This window comes from Lissotriton helveticus, chromosome 7 (assembly GCF_964261635.1).
Source record: "Lissotriton helveticus chromosome 7, aLisHel1.1, whole genome shotgun sequence".
NCBI lineage: Eukaryota > Metazoa > Chordata > Amphibia > Caudata > Salamandridae > Lissotriton > Lissotriton helveticus.
In genome coordinates, this window is record NC_136068.1 from 869,140,891 (window position 1) to 869,161,062 (window position 20,172).

The following is a 20,172-nucleotide window of genomic DNA, read 5'->3' on the forward strand; positions in this document are numbered from 1 at the left end:
CCCGGCGGTGGCGATCCGCCCACCATCGTACTAGGCCCCATAGTGTCTCACTGCAAGGAGTCCTTTATTTGGTGCAGAGATCCTTTCGGCTGGCATGTCTTATTCGGATAGGTATTTCAGGTTTTTCACCCAGAAAAAGAAATAACATGCAGACCTGCAAATAGAAGGTCCTGTTTGGCATGCCCTTCCCCCATCTGGGACATATTATATTTGAGCAGGTGGGAAATTGTGATGGGTGATTACTTTTGGGGCAGAGGGACCAAGAGAGGAAACAAAAAAGCAATGCGATGCTGGTGAGAATATTGTATACATCCGCCTAGTGCTGCAGGGACAAAGCATTTTCCTTTGTCAATAGACCATGAGTAGGGTCCTACCAGATGTGGATCAACAACCGATAAAAATTAAGCTGGGAGTTTCCAAACACAAAGATACTTGGGCTGGTATTTGTGGATCAGGGAATCCAGAGTCTGTAAATCCAAAAGAGCATAGAATTTCCGGGACAGGCATCCTTACTGGGAATACAGTGCCAGGTGACTCGTAATGAGGTCCATAGAACTCTGTTTTTGTCAGTCAAAAAACTACATCACGCATGTTTTTATCCTTCTTTTCCGTAAAAATTCTTTTTGGAAGATTAAAACATAACAGTATATAGGGAAAGGAGAAATGGGGAACACAAGGTACCATATGTGAAACAGTAATACTGAATGGAAAGACACAGTGCAAGACGAAACCGAGCATTAGGTACATAGCACGTGGTGTTACCACAAGGCAGGGGCCATTAAAGGACAAATCAGGGCAATATCAAGGAGGACTCGTAGGTCCACTCCTGTTCATAGAATGGTCTGCGGAGGGGCAGAAAAATGTAACATGATAAACAGAAACAAATAGAAGAAAAGCAAATAGGGAGTCCATACTTGCATCAACATACCCAGGGTGCTTGCAGGCCTGCTAGAAGAGCTAATGGTTTCTAATGTCTTGGTTCAAGGGTGTTGGGGAGACCCTGCTTTCCACACTGAAGTGGCCCTTATAGGTTCTGATATAAACATGCTCTATGGTGAGCTGATCTGGATCTTCTTGTTCAAACTCTCCATGGTCTATGTTGAGTGATGTATGGCAGAGTTCCATATCTGATACTTGCGGGACTTTCAGATAGACTACAAACCCCACCATTGCAATTGTATACATTTTTACAAAACAGACAAGCATTGATGCTCCACATGGACTCCATTGGTATGGCCCTGGAATTCATCCGCATGAAAGCACAAGTGGTGAAGGGTTCGTTGCGATGGGGAGGGATATCTCATCTTTAGAAAGCTTTAATGATCAATTTCCCGGATCTGCCTGACCCCCTAAGAGCCAAATGGGAGGCGTGAGTGGGTCTGGTGGAAGATAGAGAATGGAGTGTGGCCCGTATGGCACCAAGGGAGATGGCGATCTATGCCAGGCTTCACATGGGCCAGTTGAAATACCCGCATGTCGCCTATCTGACATGCCTGCGGAGGACGAAATGCCACCCCACTTCCACTTGCGCTTGGTGAGGGATGGAGGAAGAGGACTTCTTCTATGTGGTCTGATCCTGCCCAGTGATCACAAAGTATTGGGCAGTCAACTTCCATACTGTCTTGCTGGTATTGGAGCACTCCTTTGATCCAACACTGCAGGTAGCTCCACTAGGTTTGATGGACGACCTGGAAGGTACTGAGCTGAGCGGACATTGATTGACCAAGGAACTCTGCTGGCAAAGATAGACTCAGGAGTTTAACAGGTAAGTAAACATATACATTTCGTTGCATGCTCTGCATCACCAAATGCGATGCAGTGAGCGCAACAAAATTAGTTTTATTTATTTATATGTTTACTTACCTGTTAAACTCCGTAATCCATACATTACTACCTCCCACCCTGCCCCTCGCCCTCCCCACGTCACCGCCCAGCCGGTACTCCCACTACCGGCCGCGGCTGCCTGTAAACTAGGCATTTCTGTGACATAAGTATGATATTCTGGGGAAGAAATATCACCGTCCATTCACTGTGTGCCTTACAGACTTCACAGGAGTATCTTGACATAACCGTACTCTCCATGCCCATGAGCACTACAAAAGTGAGCTCACTGTCCGCCAAGCTGTCACATTACTAGCCATACACACCACATAATAATGCACTTGCCCTAACTGTGTCAAATCCTTATTGTTGTGCATAAACGTTATGTATTGTTTTCTATGCACCACACATATCTAGACATAGTAACAAGTGAACCTATTCAAATGGATGTTTAATCTACCTAATCGAGAACACATAGAAAAAGATATTAAAAATGAATAATTGGTTTATTGCTGGTGCATTAACCAAATAATCTATTCACAAGCAAGAGTGGAACAATCCCGAACATATTTCTTACTCTATATGTTTATTTATTTCTTGTGCCAATCACACATTAACAAATAAAATACCAAATGAATTAAAAAGGAAAATTAAGAAATAAACCTACCCTTGGATTTATACTCATAAAAATGGTGCCGTCCTTTCTCAGTCAGCCAAAAACAAAAAGAATGAAAATAAAGCAATGAAGAAGCAGCAGAAGAATTGTAAGACTTCAAATAAACAAGAAATTTGAATAATGAGGCCTATAATAGTTTGCCAGGAAAAGCAGCTGATTTAACATTCTGTAATGCAAATTGCTTGCAAACTTATCCCATTTTAGTTGCAGATTTTGAACTAAACAGATTGCTTATTAGGCTGCATAATCAGTGAAACGTATGTATGAAATGTCACTTTAATGGAGTTTTGATAAGCTATCACCAGCCACTTTATTTATCGTCACAATCGGAAGCCCTACTCCTCAGGTCACAAAGAATAATTGGCTTCAGGATTTGGAGTGCCGTGCATGTTTACTTCATAAGCCCTCACAGGCGCTAAGGTTAGATCAATATTCTGCTTCCGTATTGTCTGAGCTCAGAGCGCAGTGGGTGACACCATCAAAAGGCGGACACGGAATTTGAGTCAGCTGATGTGACCGTGTCATTGCTTCAGTCCTGCTCATTTGACATTTTATTAAACGAAAATTATGCAAACAATGTCTGCATTTTGCAAAAGGAGGGGTGTAGGTCTCAGCCCAAATTACTTTATTTTCATGCATTAGGAAACTGGAGAAATAAATCGCATATAAAACAAGATGGAGCCGACAGATTTATCACAGGTGCTCGCCCTCTAATTTGCGCCTTCTTTGAAAGTAACTATTAAAATAATATCTGGCAGACTTCAAATGAACACGAAACGCAATTAATGTTATTGTGGTTTACTGTGAAAAAAATAGTCCAAACTATGTGAAAATCTCCCCCCCCCATTATCAAGACCATAATTTTCAATAAATTACCTAGAAAATCATAATCATAAATTGTTTGGGAAGGATGAACCATGTATGCCATGCACAAGTACTTCGAGGTTAGGATCAGAGGGGATTTTATATCTTGACAGTATAAAGGAATTTCCCACACATAAAAGGTCAGATGTTACAAACATAATATAAAATTGCATTTTGGGATTCTTGTAATGGAGTTGAAGTAATGAGTCTCTTGGTGATTTTGATCGATATTCTCACATAGATTCAAACAGTCATTTTTGATGCCGGGCCATGCAGCCCATTGCATCAAAGAGCACCGGGGCCGAATTAGGCTTGGGGGTGGGGGCGCATGCCCACCTCCCTTAATGTATTTACTCGACTCTAGAGTATTGGGTCCCCTGAGCCTTTTTACGAGCTGGGTTGGGGGCAATGCGGTCCCACTTCTTTTATTATACATTTCGACCCAGGGAAATGGGGTCCCTGGAGCTTAATTAGGATCCAGCAGTATGCCCTCCTCTTTTCAATTATTTACTCCAGCTGTGGTCGGCAATGGGTGTACCTGAAGGGCGGTGATGTGGGGAGGGGCAGGGTGGGGGGTAGTAATGTATGGATTACGGAGTTTAACAGGTAAGTAAACATATAAATTAATAAAACGAATTTCGTTGCATGCACTGCATCACCAAAGGGATGCAGTGCGCGCAACGAAATTCGTTTTATTTATTTAAATGTTTACTTACCTGTTAAACTCCGTAATCCATACATTACTACCCCCCTCCCTGCCCCTCCCCCTCCCCACGTCACCGCCCGGCCGGTACGCCCACTACCGGCTGCGGCTGATTTACTCCATCCCAGAGAATAGGGTTTGGAGGCCTTTTTAGGCTTGGGTACGGGGGCCATGCTCTCCCACTGCCCTAAATCCACCAATGTGCCAGCCATCCGTGCCCTGGTCCATCACTTGAGCAAAAAAAAAATGACAGCAAATTACTCCAAAATCTGAAGAAAAAAATGTTGTCCCCAATCGGGGTCCCTCTGGGACCCTCCCATCAGGTTTGATGGGTCAGGGTATCGCTATCCTGCCCCCTATGTCTTTATTAACATTTTTATTTTAGAACTCAGGACCAAAGCCAAAGTTTTAAGATGGCTGCCTTCACTTCATGGTTGATGTGGTGGCAGCCAATCAGATCTCAGAAAGAGATCTGTCGGCCCTGTGGATCCTCCACGACGTGAAATAAAGGTTTTGAGCATTATTTGCTCCAAAACTACTGAATGGGCTTACACCAAATCACAAAATACACTCTTTCTGGACCACTATCTAGTTTCTGCCAAATGTGGTGTAAATCTTTTCAGTGATTTGGATTGTATCTGTGTCTAAGGTTCCTATCGAAAAATGAATAGAGAAAAAGCTTTTTGATCCCCACCCCGCCTTTTTTTTGGCCCCTGGTTGACGGATCACCCTGAAACTTTACAGGAAGGAGCTGAGATGAAAAAAAAACATTTTTGTGGAAATTCATCATAAGATGCCAAACCAAAAAATAAATATATATATTTATGAAATATATGTTACTTAGTGGCGGTCGCCACTAGGTCGTTTTAATTAGGTCTGCTTTTCTAAAAAAAGAGAGTTTTTTTGATTTGCTAATGACATTGGCCCCATTTGACGAATTTTCACAAAACTTTCCAAAAAGAAAGTTCACCCATCTCATCTCCTTCCTGGAAAGTTTCAGGGTGATAAGCCAGCGGGGTCGGAGAAAAAAGAAGGCATCCCAAAATGCAAAATCCCGATGCATTTTCCATAGCCCTCATTAGACAATGCTACAGAAAAAACAGCTAAATGGAATTATACCTAATCTGGCAGGAAGCTAGATCTTGGCCAGTGGATTGTGGTTTTTGTGATTTGGTGCAGTCCATTTAGCTGTATTTTTGGATCAAATATAATTGTATATTTTGGCAGTTGGAGCTTGGAAGAGTCTCGAGAGACTCTTATGGGAACACCAATCTTAAAACAGAGCATTCTGATTGGCCCAGGGAATTTTATTTCCCTTGGGCCATTTCAGTCCTGCAGGAGTCAGACTCCTGCGAGAGAGCGCACTCTTATTGACTGCCAGAAACATATGAAAAACTTTGCTGACAGCCATTACAGAACTCAGACACTTAGTTCTTTGTCCAGTAGTTAAAAATAATAATAAAAGGGGGCAGGTATGAATAACCTGACCCCTTATGCCCCATGGAAGGGACCCAGAGTGACCTCCATGGGAACAAAAAGGAAACAAAATGTCAAACAATGCTGCAATACTACCAGACTCTTGCAGGATCTAAATAAAAGAGAAAAAAGTACCTAATACTCTACCCCAGGGGCTGATTAATGAAGGGTAGGGAGCAGTGTGCCCCCCTCACTGTGCCTGTAGAGGAACTGGGGAGCCCAACACCAGGGCAGGAAACAGTTTGTATGGGGAGGGGGATGCACAGCACCCTCCCTGAGCCACCAGAGGCCCTTGGCAGCCCAATCCAGTGCCAGAATAGCTTCTATGGGCCCCTCTCCCCAAGCCTTAAGAGACTTCTGGGAGCCAAACCATTTGTTCATTCTGTAATGTTTCAAAGAATCTGTGACAAGCCATTGCTTTTGTTAAGTTTTGTCCTGATTCATCCATGATATTGCAGCCTCCTTCATCATGGTCAATCTACATCTATCAACCAAAGTAAATGACTCTGCACAAAACGAACTAATTACAGTGAACATTCTTTATATGCTGGGGCGTCTTTATAAAATAATCCTGTTGTGCTGCTGCCTTTTTTATGGAAACTTTAGCAAAAGGCTATGCTTTGGGGTGAATTTCTCATTCCGGCTTATAACATTGATATGTAAATTGGCGGAGTTTTATTTAGCCCAAAATAAATCAAGAAAAGTGAAGAAATATAGACATATTTCTTCACCTTTCTTTTATCCTTTTATTATTATTTTTAGAAAATCTTTTTGATAGTTAATTTTTGCTCTTTAAAAAATTTAAGGGTTTGGATTTTCATTTTTTGAATACCTTTGCTTCTTGAAGTGTTCCTATACTACACTGGAGAGTAAATTAAGACTTTGCCAATTGATATCATGGTGATTTTCCTTTAATCAGTTCTCTAGTGTAGTAGTGTGGGAGGTCAATTAGGGGTCACATTGAGAGTCTGTCCTCTTTTAACGAAACAGGTGAGTCATGAGCTCTATTAGAAAGTCCAGCCGCAATTATTCAACCTGTCTCTACCTAGTCATAACTAACAAAATAATCTGTAGGCTTCACATTTTTAATAATAATGGAATGGGATTAAATAACTTCTCCAGCAGAACAAACCACGTTCTAAAGATGCTAGAGGCAATGTTGACTCGATTGATGTTAAGAATTGTGTCTTATTTCAACGTATTTGCAACAATCATAATAACCTGTATGGTACTTGTCTTACCTATCCTAAGAAAAATATACTTCTTCGAAAAGCAGTAATTATCTCTTGCGAGTGCTGGAGCGCTGGCACCGGTCTTTTAAATCCAGCACTAATTAAATGATCCACGTTAGGAGGATGCAGTTTTTCATCCTTGGATCATAAACTATGGGCAAATATGTTATATTATGAATGGAGCTGTGTTTGCCCAGGCTTAGGAGGGAGCTAATAAGTAGGCCTGGCAGAAATGTAAATCACACTGACGTAACATGCGTAATTATGGGAATTTTGTGATATGCTGGGTACATCAAATTTACTAAAAGTTTGCCATTATGTGCCATTTGCTGTAAATATTTTCTGGGAATGACATAATTCATGGTAAACATTTACAGCACACACATAGGAACAACAGCACGCAACGTGCTTTGCTTTAAATGTGCCCTTGTGTCATAAACTGACAGAAGGACGAATTTCACACGAAACTATAGCATGACATTACTGATTTGCTTTTTTGTAATTCTGTGTAATTTTCGACAGCCCAACTAAAACATTACCTGCACCTGCTTTCTCCTTATATCTTTAGTATGATGATTCTTCACTAGTGGCAGGTAATTGTCATGCAATCCACAGACATGCTAAATAGATTTACAATCTAGCTTGTGAGTCTATTTTATGTGATGTCTATATGAGAATTTGTCCGTGAGGAAAAAAAATAGTTATTGTGCGCAACACTGAGTGTGTGTATATTAATGTGTAAATGTGAGTTTGTGTGTGTCTACGGAAGGTGAGTGAGTGGGTGTATTTGTGATGAAGTAAAAAAATGCTGAATCCTTTAATTGACACATAAAACTGATTTTGACACAGTTTTTGAGAATATCGATAAACGTGCACTACGTGTGCTCACGTGTACGTTGGAGAATCTTCAGAAATAGATCATAAAAAGACTTAGTTACTGGATCATAAAAGCATGCAGAATAGTGTAGATAGATTAGACGAATATGCTAGTTTGAGTAACATAGGTTCATATTTACTAGATTACAATGGTGTATTATTTTAACATGTAATAGAAATGTGAATGTGATGATTCACGAGTTACAGGGTTTTCATTATTCTTTCTTCTTTAAATAATGATGTATGAGAGGTTAGATAACATTCCGAATGTCTATTGAAGAGTTTATTTTCAACATAATTTTTGCTTATGTTAAAGTGTTCACCAACCAAGACAAAGAGATACGATGCTGCACGTTTATAATAAATCCAATTTCTTCATAAAAGCATGCAGAATAGTGTAGATTAGACGAATATGCTAGTTTGAATAACATAGGTTCATATTTACTAGATTACAATGGTGTATTCTTTTAACATGTCATAGAAATGTGATTGTGATGATTCACGAGTTACAGAGGTTTCATTATCCTTTCTTATTTAAATAATGATGTATGTAGGTTAGATAACATTCCGAATGTCTATTGAAGAGTTTATTTTCAACATAATTTTTGCTTATGTTAAAGTGTGCACCAACCAAGAAAAAGAGATATGATGCTGCACGTTTATAATAAATCCAATTTCTTTGAAACTTCTACAGGATGTTCCTTATACATGTACTAATGAGAATAATTAGAAGCGATCTGATTATTTTATATTTTGAAATGATTTCATAAGTTGATACTTTTGAGATGTAGCTAATTTTAATGAATTATAATGCTTTATAAGTAACATACATTGTATAAAAGCATATAAGGTCTTAGAAACCTTAGAACATAATATGTTTTTCCATTAATTTATATAGTGTATTTCATGAACTAAAAATTGAATTTAGGCCTGCATTTTTTTCTCTTGGTCGATTCTGTTCTCATGCGGCCTCATACATTTTCAATGCGAGATAAAACTATGTTTCATAGAGAGAGTTCACATAAACATACTAGGCTCTTCACATCTATTTTGTTACTTTGGGAACATGTGCCTTTGCTAAAAGACTATTGCTCACAACTTTACATTTTTGAATGGTTCAACAGCTTAAATGATGATCACCACCTTTTTGCCATAAAATGTGTCTTCTTTATGCTGCATGACAATCACCCTATAAAAACCGAAAAATGGACCGAGTGGTCTGAGCAAATAAGGTAACTCAGGAAGTGTCAACCAGAACTTGAGAAATGATATCATACATTGGAGTGATGTTCAGTAGGCCACACTTTTTTGCCACCTTCACACAGAAGATCTTGTTTCTCTGCAGACTGAGAGACAGCTTTAGTTTCTTGCGGACTCTACTGGCTTTATTGGGCTGAAGCATACGCAGTGCACACTATTTCCAGACTCTTTTCTTAATGGGTGCGAACCTTTGAGCTGATATGGTTCCTGCCCCTTCTTGAACTGTTCTTCTCCGAACTTTGTAATAGATGGCCTGAAAGTGGTTCATTTGATTATTCTGTACTCTTAAATTTAAATGCCTGATATTGATGTATTTACTCTTGTTAACTTTCTGATAAAAATCTAACCATCCAAGTTCCTGTTTCTGGTATTCTATGACTTGTCTCCAATGATTGATTGTGCATTCCAGTATAGTATTAATGCGGGATGGGAATTCTAAAAGCGAGGTCTCTAGTCAGAAAATTCAAAAGTTACTATTCTGCATAGCCCTAACTGAATTATTGGTTTGTATGATTTTGGTTTGATTGAATTTCTTTAGGAAATATGGTCTAGCTGTTATAATCCTGTACTTGTATAGTTTAGTCTTGAGAGTTATATATATGAATTTAATCAACAGTCTATAGGTCAGTTACCCAATTCCTGGTCCTCATTGGATAACTGTATTGGGTCCCTTATATCTGAACCCTCTCGGCACGATTCAAGATCCTTCAAAGGTCCAAGTAAAATACACTGAGGTGCAGTGTGAGGTGATAGAGTGAGCTACAGCACTTTCAAGAGTGTGAGTGTTCAGTTCTCTTTGGCTCCATCTTCTCCCACAGTCCTTAGTGGGGTGGTGCTGCTGCTAAATTATCTCCTTATCCTTTACGGAATTCAATAGTAGGCAATGTCAAGCACTTGGTAGTCTTTACTGAGGTTTACTTATTCATTTGCGCCAATACAATCACATTTAAAATGTTTTTGGGTCCAAAACAAGACAGATCATTTTGTGTGCTCTGAGAATATTCTGTAGATACAAACAATCCCACCTTGAGCCAAACATAATGGCCTCTATGTAAATTATCATGGCCTAATAAATATGTACGGTAATTCTTAAATATTATAATGTTTTCTTGGATTTTATTAGGACTGCATTGTAGAACCACAAGCTGGTTATATACGACTCAATAATATAATTTCCATAAATAAAAGAAAAATTCAACTTATTTTGGATAAGTGAATATCTTCTTTCACTTGAACTTGGAGGCATGCTTTTAAATTCCTTCTTTTCTCTTATACTTTTTTGTACGCTTTCTATACATTAACAGGGAGTGAAAGGAAAGCATTGGATCTGATGATGAGTCGGTAGTTGTACGTGATAATTACGAGGGAGCGAGCAGCCAGTTTCATTCTCCTACAAACTTCGTTAATAGTTATGAGTAACTAGGTGCCTTATTATATCGCAGAAAAGGGCATCCAACAGCAAGATCCCACCTGCTATTAGGTACAATGAGAAATTGCTCTAAATATATAGAAATAACATATAATATAACTGCCTTAGAGGCTTCCGTAGTGAGCTCTACTGGCCATTAAAGGCCCGCTCCCTTGTTAAATGCCCTAACCAAAGGCTGGAGCGGGCGTTTAAGGGCCGGTAGAGCCTGCTACAGCTGGCTCTAAGGCTTTAATAAAATATTCTTAATGTTCATGATTTTGACCATACAAACACTCAATCCATGGAAGGACTGGTTGTGACTTTTTGCAATAGCAAAATACCATACACTACCCGGGTATTTCATTTTTGTGGTAGAATGCTTGGTCTAAAGTAGGTACCACCATACCTACTATTGAAATAAAAATGCAATTACATGGTGAGCATTGTTATGTCAGGAATTGGGGCTGGTAACACTGCTTACTCTTTTTGCTTAGGTAGAGGGACGGGCAACAGTTCTCCAAACATGCTTGTGTTAAGTTTCTTTCAGGCAAGGAATAGTTGGCTATCATCATAGAATGCTGGCGCTGTCTGAAGGGAGGCAGAGCATAGGCAGAGAAGGCACTACCAGCCAGCCATCATACAGTGAGCTACAATTCTCAGCACACTCTGAGCATTTACATATTCTGGAGAAATGGTGGCCATCTTGGAAATCGTCTGTTGCATCCCATGGCATCTTTGCTTGGCAATCATGAAATAATGCTGCTGCAGACAGGATTTTGCTATATGAATCTTGTTTTTTTTATGCCCAGACCTTTTGCTTCTTTTGATTTGTAATGATGTGCATTAGGAATTCACAGAAGTTTTCAGAAAGTTGTGCTGTCAATAAAATCAGATTTTGCCTGTTTTTTTAAACATTTACATGAGCTCTTCTAAGACTCGGGCTATTATATTTTAGTAGGGTATCTGTGATGGAATAGGGAGGATTGTTAGACAGGACTAAGTTTTGCATGTATGCCCATAAACCACACATGAGTTATTATATTTTCAGTATGCACATGTGAATTATCAAGATTAGATAACAACAGAATATTAACATTGTTGCGTATTGTGCATTCTGTAGAAGGCAAGTAGAAGCTCTAAGTCATCTTTCACAAAAAGTGCACAGTGATGAACTTTGAGGTAGTCTTTCTAGTCATTGGAAGACGTGAGTGTATATATATATTTGTTCTACTCAGTTTTGGTGTGTTTAGTTTTTAGACTTTACAAATTCCACATCAAAAGAGAGAGAGTTGGTTACGCAGAGGTATGGCTCAGTTATACCCATTCTCTATTACAGTTCAGCAAAAAGCCATTTATGGCAAGTTACTTAACCCTTTTGCTGCTAGTCCTTCCCCCCCCCCGTTCTAAGCCTTTTTTGGGTATTTGGGGTAGTTTGCGATTAGGCCCCTGTAACTTTTTGTCCATATAAGGTATCCACGCCACATTTGGGCCCTTTTCTTACAAAATCATAGAGATTTTAAAGGTACCCAGGGTTTGTGGACTTTCCTGGAAGGGGCCCATAAATAAGCCAAAACACAGCTACATTTTGTTTCCCAGATCCCCTTCAAACCTCAAACTTTATAAAAAAGAAAACACATTTGTTTCACATTCATGTGATGGAAAGTTTTAGAATATGTGTGGATCCACAAAATTCCACCCACCCCGTGTTCCCCGGAGTTTTCTGATAACAGTGGTACCTCACTTGTGTGGGTAGGCCTAGTGCCCATGACAGGAAACAGCCCAAAACGCAACATGTATACACTACATTTTTACAGTGAAAAATGACCCATTCATGGGTATCTTGACACCGAATAGCAGATGTTTATGGCTACCCAACTCAATGGTAATCATTATATAAGCCTCAGAAAGATGAAAGGCTGAGTGGACGCGCTGGGATTTGAACCTGTGACCATGAAGTCAAACACAGGACCGTACAGTATATGCATTAGTCCACTAAGCCACCAGACCTACTAACACTGGCACAAATGAGTCCCCTCTCCTTTTTCTTTCCACATGCATATCACCATATTGTGGTTGTACGCTTTCAATGGAATTGTCAAGGCAGAGATTTTACAATGGATCAGAAGTTTATTTAGACCTAATTAACAGGTGCGAGCAACAACAATTACCTTCTTAACAGGAGCTACATATAGATTCTTTCATTGACCAAAAATAATTTGAAAAGTTTCTGCAATCACACTGGAGATATTGGTCACTGCCTTAATACAACTGCCCTGAAATCTAGTGAAAGCTGCAGGTCACAGTTTCCAACATCTGAGGACTTACTCCACTGCCAACTTTTCAAGGATATGTAAAGTACAAGTGAGTACGGTGATAGAAATATGTGATACATACCACACTACAAAACATGGCAGATTTTGGGGGAGGGTGCATATAAAACTGCTTCCTATTATAGTTCTAATATGTTTAAGCAGGGCAACTCTTCAATTATTTATATTGGTTGAACGTGGAGCACATACAGCGTGAAATAGAAGTGACTCCAAGGGGACATTGACGTGCCGGGTCTGAAATGCTCAGTCTTCCTCAGAAAGCAAGATCATCAAAGAGATGTCTTCTAATGTATCAGTTTTTACAGAGAGTACTGCAATTACATCTTCTGTGGCCACTTTCGTTTGTCATTTGTCAGCCTAAGTCAATATCAGCCCTCGCCGCTGGCTTATAAAACATAAGCTTCGACATAATGAGGAATGGCTACCAGATCCGTAAAATCATGATCTAGCAACAATTTGGAAGCCCCCTGATCAAACTTTGCTGCATGTTCTTGGACTGGTAATGTAATGGCAGCTTGCGAAAGATTCCACCACACCTGCTAACCGTGCAGTGCAAAATCAAATTAATGTTAGTTCTAATATACCTTTAGCACAATCTGCACCATGGAATCCCGGGAAACAGTGACAAACACCAGAAACACATTCTCCATTTCCATGGCAGTTCCGAGGACAATCTTGGACTGAATCTGGAAAAAAACAGAAGAGCAAAATGAGTTTCACCCCTATTGTGTTGCCCTGCGTAGGATTAGTCTCAGTTATACTCCTTACTTTTCACTAAAAGTTCTTTGCAAACAAAATGTATACCACGAACAGTGATTGAGCAGAAATATAACACAGTAATGCACTGGGGCAGTCAACAGGGAAAAGTCGCGGCTACTGAAAAGATGAGTGCAAAGGCTATGTATAATTTGGGATATGGATATTTTCATGTTTTTGAAAAAAATATTTTTTGTGTCTGTAGGGATCTGTTCAGGACATCAGTGGCTACTGGCAGGATCAACACTCGGAGAAGGCGAGTAATAGTAATCGCATGTTTAGTCTGTGTAGCTCACAAGCTCAGATGCAGAAACACAGGCTCTGGAGGAACTCGCCGTCCCACTGGAGAGTGCCACGATGCCAGGAAGCAGTTCGAGCTTAGGGTGGGACGTAGAATGAAATATAGAAATATGTTTTGTTTTCTTTTTTACATTATTATCACTTTTGTCCAAGGGGGTATTGATGTTGGAGAGCTTAAGCATACTTTATTACAAAAAAGTTGTCGTGTAGAGATGACTGACCTAGGTGAGCAGGGTGTGGAAGCTTAGGCATCTAGTTTTGAACAATGGGCCAGCAGTAGTTGGGGGTGTGAATGTGAATCCAAGGAGTGAGGGTCACAGGAGAAACTGAAGAAAGTATTGTAGAATCGTTATATCAGGTCACTAGCTCTCCAACGTGGCAAGAGATGCCCACAAATGTAGTCAACCCCACCTTCATCCATGTGTCATCCTTATAATGTTAATGCTAGCTGCAGGGCAGGCGTAGTTATTACAGATGTACAACTTTTGACCTCTTATGTTCAGAGTATCACCCATTAATGTCTTCCAGACCACTGCAGACCACTGAGAAATTAGCCTTGTCACTCTTGGTCTTTACCTTCATACTTCCTTCTGACACTTCAGTTGGTGAAGAAAATGATTCAGATTTCTACCGTACTACAAGTATAGACTCCATGTTCAATCATAACAGGAACAAAGGGGTATGTATTGCAACAAGTGTATCATTTCCTGGTTACTTGGTGGTGAAGTATGATGGTGTATAGTGAAATTCATTAAAGGGGCTGCTTACGAGTTTGGTGGTCCATGGGAGCACCAAACTTGCGGTGGAGGTGGGTGGCAGTTGAAGACCGCCGCACCAGTGGTCTGACCACCGTATTACGAGTACGGCGGTCAGTACTCCAGTGAACCACTGCAACTGCCAGGGGTCCAAGTTCCCTGGTGGTGGCTCTGCAGTCTAGGGAAGCAATATAATTGACAGAACATCTGCGCAACTGCCAAGTATATTATGTGTTTCCCCACTGCCATCATTTTCATGGTGGTGTCCCCCCTGTGTGCATGCGCCCGCTTTCCGGCACAGCATGGACTGCACAGTCCATGCAAAGCAGGAAATTCATTATAGGCACTGCCAAGGGACCGCCTCAACGCCCGCCCACCAGAACATGAGAAAACTCATAATCTGTCAGGCAGGTGGGCAGCTTTGGCAGTGTGGGAGCAGGACAGTGGCGTGGCGGTCTGCTCCCACACCTCCAAAGTCACATTCAGGCCCTAAGTAATGTATAGGTTGGGTAGGAACACGTGAAGCCAAGAATACAAATGCAAGCTTCATCAGTCCGGCTCATCATCTACCTATCCTATCAGCATTGCTCATCACTATGAAGACGTGTCACTGTGCACTCCTTGTGCATAAATAGAAATAGAAGCAAATGAGTCTAACTGTCTGCCTCACTTGGGGCAGTTGTTCTGCGTGCTGTGGTTAGCCATAGCTCTTGACTTGTGGCCCAGCAACCCTCTCGCAGCTGCATGTCATGTAGGTTAATTCTCTATTTTGCTTGCATGTGCTCTTACTGCCATCTCTCCTGCAGCAATGTATGACTATCAGCAGAGAGATGATCCACCCCCTGTCCACTCCTGCCGTGGGTCTAGGCCCTCTGCGGCAAGTAGGCTAGCATTGCCCTGAAGCCTCTATATTTCACACCCTCTGCACTGTGACTTACTACACATGCCATCCACTACATGGACAGAACTGAAACGTGCCTGTACTCCAATCATTCTCACTTCTGCTCACATTTCTACCCGCTTGGTCCAGCACTTCAACAGCTCCAGCCATGCTTCAGTCCTGTCAACTATGGTTATGCCCCAGTTCTTCAGTCTCCTCTCCTGCCCTGCTTGCTCTTAGCCTGGTCTTATCCAGATCCAAAACCTCAGCCTGTCAAGAACTGTCAGGCAATAGGGGCCCAGACCCTTGGATATTTTTTGTGTCTTTTATTTTTATCCCACAGGGTTGCTCAGGCACTACTGTTCTTAAGGGGCCCTATCTGTAATTTGTGTTACACCAGAGAAAACCAGGATGGCTTTTGGAATGGGTCACTTGGGAGCCTGTAAAAAAAAAAGGCTGCCCACTGTCTAGCCTTTGACACTTGCAAATGTGAGTTCCCTTCACAATTAATAGTAGAGCTGTCACATTCCTGTTGATCATTAAGAGACAACATTTTATTACATAGCTCATCAGGTTGGTTAATTTAAAGGACAAAATAATTGTGAAGATGCTGCCTGCCAGACCAACTTTTTCCCAGCTGGAAGATAAGGTATATAAAAATAGTCATGTTTATTTAGAAGACCGTCTCCCATCAAAAGAACATTTTTACACTTTAAATGACTACTTTTGAAAATTTGCCAACAGGTAAGAGACTGCTTACTGTGTTTGTTTCTTAGATACTGAAGTCCCCAGGAGAATAAAGCAAGTGTCTCACAAGGCTAGCATTTGAATAATCACAGTAAATATATGTCCAAAGAATATTTGTAGAGATTTCTTGTTTTTACTTATCGCAGTCGTTCTATTTGCTGCATTTCTTATTGTAAGAAATGCAGACTGCTGATTACACAATGCACCATGAATGCAGTTAATGCGATAAGTCATAAAAACACCATATACATTTCTGTACTGCATGCATTCCTAGATACATAGGGGGTCATTAGGATGACGGGCGGACTTTGTCCGCCCATCATCCTACCGATGAAAGGGACCGCCCGCCATAAGGGCAGGAGTCCCGTGGCTAGCATTAGGATGCGCCTGCCACAGTGGCATGCGGAGGGTGTTGAAGCAGGAGGAGGAGACGGCGTTGACTTGCTTGGTCATTGAGAGCGTTGAGTCGGGGATGATTCCCAGGTTGCGTGCGTGGTCGGTGGGTGTCGGGCTGCCCCCAGTGCCGTCGGCCACCAGGAGTCGTCCCAGGCTTGCTTAGAGGCAAGGAGTTCTGGGGTGAACCAGCTGGCCCTCTTGCTGGTGTCTCTGTGGGGGGTTGTTCAGCAGGCGAGGATGTTGGCACAGTCCTCGATCCAGCGCCTGAGGCTGTGGGCAGCGTCATCGGTGTTGGAGGGTTTGGTGGGTGGGCTGAGCGAGGTTTGCGTGTAGTTGGTCTTCGGTGATTTTGCTCCAGCAGTGGCAGGGGATCTGTTGTGTGTGGTGTTGTGTGGTGGGCTTCTGGAAGGCGAAGTTGATGCAGCGGTGGTTGGTCCAGAGGAGTTCGGTGGTGTGGCTGACGGAGATGTGCGGGCTTGAGGAGAAGACGGGGTTGAGCGTGTGGCCAGCGGAGTGGGTGGGTGTTGTGGCGAGTTGCTTCAGTCCGAGGTTGGCGAGGTTATCGATCAGGGTTGTGGAGTTGTTGTCGTTGTTGTTCTCAAGGTGAAAGTTTGGGCCTATGGAGGATGAAGTCGGTTGAGGTCAGGGCATGCGTGCTGATCAAGTCGCTGATGGAGTCGCTGAACTGGGGCAGGGTCCGGGGGGTCGGCAGATGAGGGTGCCTCTGAGGGTGGAGTTAAGGTCTGTGTGGATCTGGAAATGCATGTGTTCTGTGGTGCTGAAAGCGTCTTCGCTGCTAGTCGAGACCCTGATGCTGTTCTTGTGGATGATGGCGATTCCTCCTCTGACTCCGTTGGTGAGGTCTCTGCGGGTGATCTTGTAGCCGTCTGGGATGGCTATGGCGATGTCGGGTGCGGAGGAGTCGTTAAACCAGGTCAGGAAGGCGATGTCCGGGGATGTTTTGCGAGCAGGTCCTAGAGCTCAACGGCATGATTGCGTGCGGAGCTGGTGTTCAGTTGTATGCATCGGAGGTGGTTGGGGTCTTTCTTGGCGGGTGGTTCGTCGGCTCTGAGGCTGGTGTAGCTGCAGTTCCGGCAGGTGAAGGGGCTGCGTGTGCGTTTCGGGGCAGCCTTGAAGCAGGTATGGCTCCGTCCGGAGTTAAGAGTGTGCAGAGTGCTGGCACCATTGTGGGGGCGGTCATCGTGGCGGCTGCGGGGGCCAGGGGTTCTGGCGCTGGGCGTGGGTTAGGCGTGTACGGGCGCAGACAGGCTTGTCTTAGGCGCGCCTTCAGCATGCCAGTGGCCAGCATATATAGGGAGGTGGAAGGGAGGAGCAGCTGGGAGGGTGAGGGCGGTGAGGGACAACAAAGGTAACAGAAGGAAAAAGGGGTACAAAATCGAGGGAAAAACAAGTGGCACAGAAGGCAAAAGGGCACAAAAACAAGTGGAACAGAAGGCAAAAGGGGCTCAGAAATGAGGGAAAAACGAGTGGCACAGAGGGCAGAAGGGCACAAAAAAACGAGTGGAACAGAGGTAGAAGGGCACAAAAAACGAGTGGAACAGAAGCCAAAAGGGGCACAAAAACGAGGGGGAAACGAGTGGCACAGAGGGCGGAAGGGCACAAAAACGAGTGGAACAGAGGGCAGAAGGGCACAAAAAATGAGTGGAACAGAAGGCAAAAGGGGCACAAAAACGAGGGGAAAAATGAGTGGCACAGAAGGCAAAAGGGCACAGAAATACCGGAAAACTAGTGGCACAGAGGCAAAATACAGAACTTAGAAATAAAGGGGCAGCTAAGAACAGAAGGAAAGACCGGGCAGAGAGAGCACGGGGACAGCGAGGGGAACAGAGGGAAGAAAAAGGGGCACGGACCACGTACAGGCAATGGGGAAAGACAGACCACAGCAGTCACAGACACAACAATGAAAATACAGGCAATACAATAAAAGCAATAAAGCGGAGGATGAACAAACCTACCTATGGCCTACCACTGGCCACCAGGGATGAAGGGCAGGTGATAGCCTGCGAATGGTGGAGGACCTCGAGCTTCCTCAGCAGCAGCAGCTGGGGCAGGGAGACACAGGTGGTGCTGTGCGGAGGGGGAGCGACCTACCTGGTGGGGTCAAGGGTCATAAATCACATGATGTATAATGTCGCTGCCCCCATGGTATTTTGGTCAATTAACATCCATTGCCACATATGTCATGAAACAGCTCTAAAGCCTACTGGAGAGGAAGATGTGTGAACCATGGACAAATCCTCCAACCTGCATTGAATAATACCCACGTCAATGGAGATGTTCTAGCATATTGCAATCCACCTTCTTAAAAGTTGACCCAGAGCTTTGGTGATGGGTTTTTATATACGTCTGTATCTGCCTGAAAGTATGTTACACTTTGCTCCTTATTGTCAGTGCGTTGCAGATTTATTATTCTAGTTTGTATTTGCTTGTACAACATTTATAGCACAAACTCTAGTACATCGCAGTGTTGTCTCTTGTGGTCTTATGACTCCATGTGGACTTGCCATCTCTTTTGAACATAAACAGGCATCTCTGAGAAAGAGACTGGAGCTCTTCCTTTTACAATTTCTCCATCAGGAATGAGAATGAGACAGATTCCCATCAATGTGTCTTGTACTCCACTATATAAACTAAATGTTATGCAATTATTAGTCCTTCCCAAAAGTTCTGATATTTGGGGGATCAGAATGCACCTGGTGCCATGGAAAAACGTGGGATTTGCTTCTCATTGCCATGAGTCTGCAATTAGATTAAAGCCCTTATAACCTCAGTAAAAATGCAATATTTTGCTGATAAAATAAGACCTGTACCAAATTCTTCTTCAGAAGTGTTTAAAACTGTTACTGCTGCCGCAATTAAAACAATATGCCTGTTGCGCATTTCCCTGCACTACGTGGCAGGCACCATGCAGTGCCTACTACCTGGTGCAGTGAAATGTAGTGCACACCCACCTCGCCCAGCACAAGGGTGGCCCGCAACTGGCCCCCAAAGTACATCCCCACCAGCCTTTCCATGGTGAATTCACCCCCATCAAAAGTCTGGCGGGGATCCAGCATTGTAATTTTGCGGATGGTGCCTGCTAGGCACTGCTACCATTCTTACGATGGGAGAGGTCCGACCGCAGCAATCGTTACGATTGCTACAGTCAAACCCGCACGCACACTGCCCGCCATAAAAATCTGGCAGGCGAAATTTGGCTGCACAATTGCGGTAAATCCCCCAAAGGCAGGCTGCCAGTGGTTGATTCACTCTAATCGGCCCCTGAGTTCCTCCTTTTCCAACAATGAGACCATCCCAAAAATAAAGAAGGCTAGTTGGGGTAGCAGGAGATTTTCTTTCTTAGCCAGCAAATTGTGGAACTCTCTGCCTTTGCATCTAAGACCTAAACTTAGTCTTATCTGCTTTAGGAAGCCTCTGAAACGTGGCTTTTGCTCTCTGCTTCTAAGTAAGCCCAGTTGTTCCACCTTCAAGCTGTTTTGCGGCTTGCTAGTGCCAAGACACTTCGGTTTTCACACACTCTAGAACATTTTAATTTACTTACTTGCTATATCCCCCAGTCCTATAACAGCTTCAGAATTCTCCTTAAAAGGCTTTCCATTTGTCAAGCATTTTTATTGGGGAGAAAAAGAGAGAAAAGTGTAATGGAAGGCAGAAGAACACAGTAACCTGCA

General features: G+C 42.7%; 1 protein-coding gene across 1 annotated transcript in view; it reads right to left on the reverse strand.

Moving 5' to 3' along the window:
- TENM2 (teneurin transmembrane protein 2) overlaps positions 1–20,172 on the reverse strand; it is a 1,287,822-nt gene that overhangs the window by 377,438 nt on the left and 890,212 nt on the right. Inside the window, exon 9 of the mRNA XM_078653379.1 lies at positions 13,231–13,332. Coding sequence (XP_078509505.1) covers positions 13,231–13,332 — 102 coding nt within the window. The remainder of the gene's footprint in view (positions 1–13,230; positions 13,333–20,172) is intronic.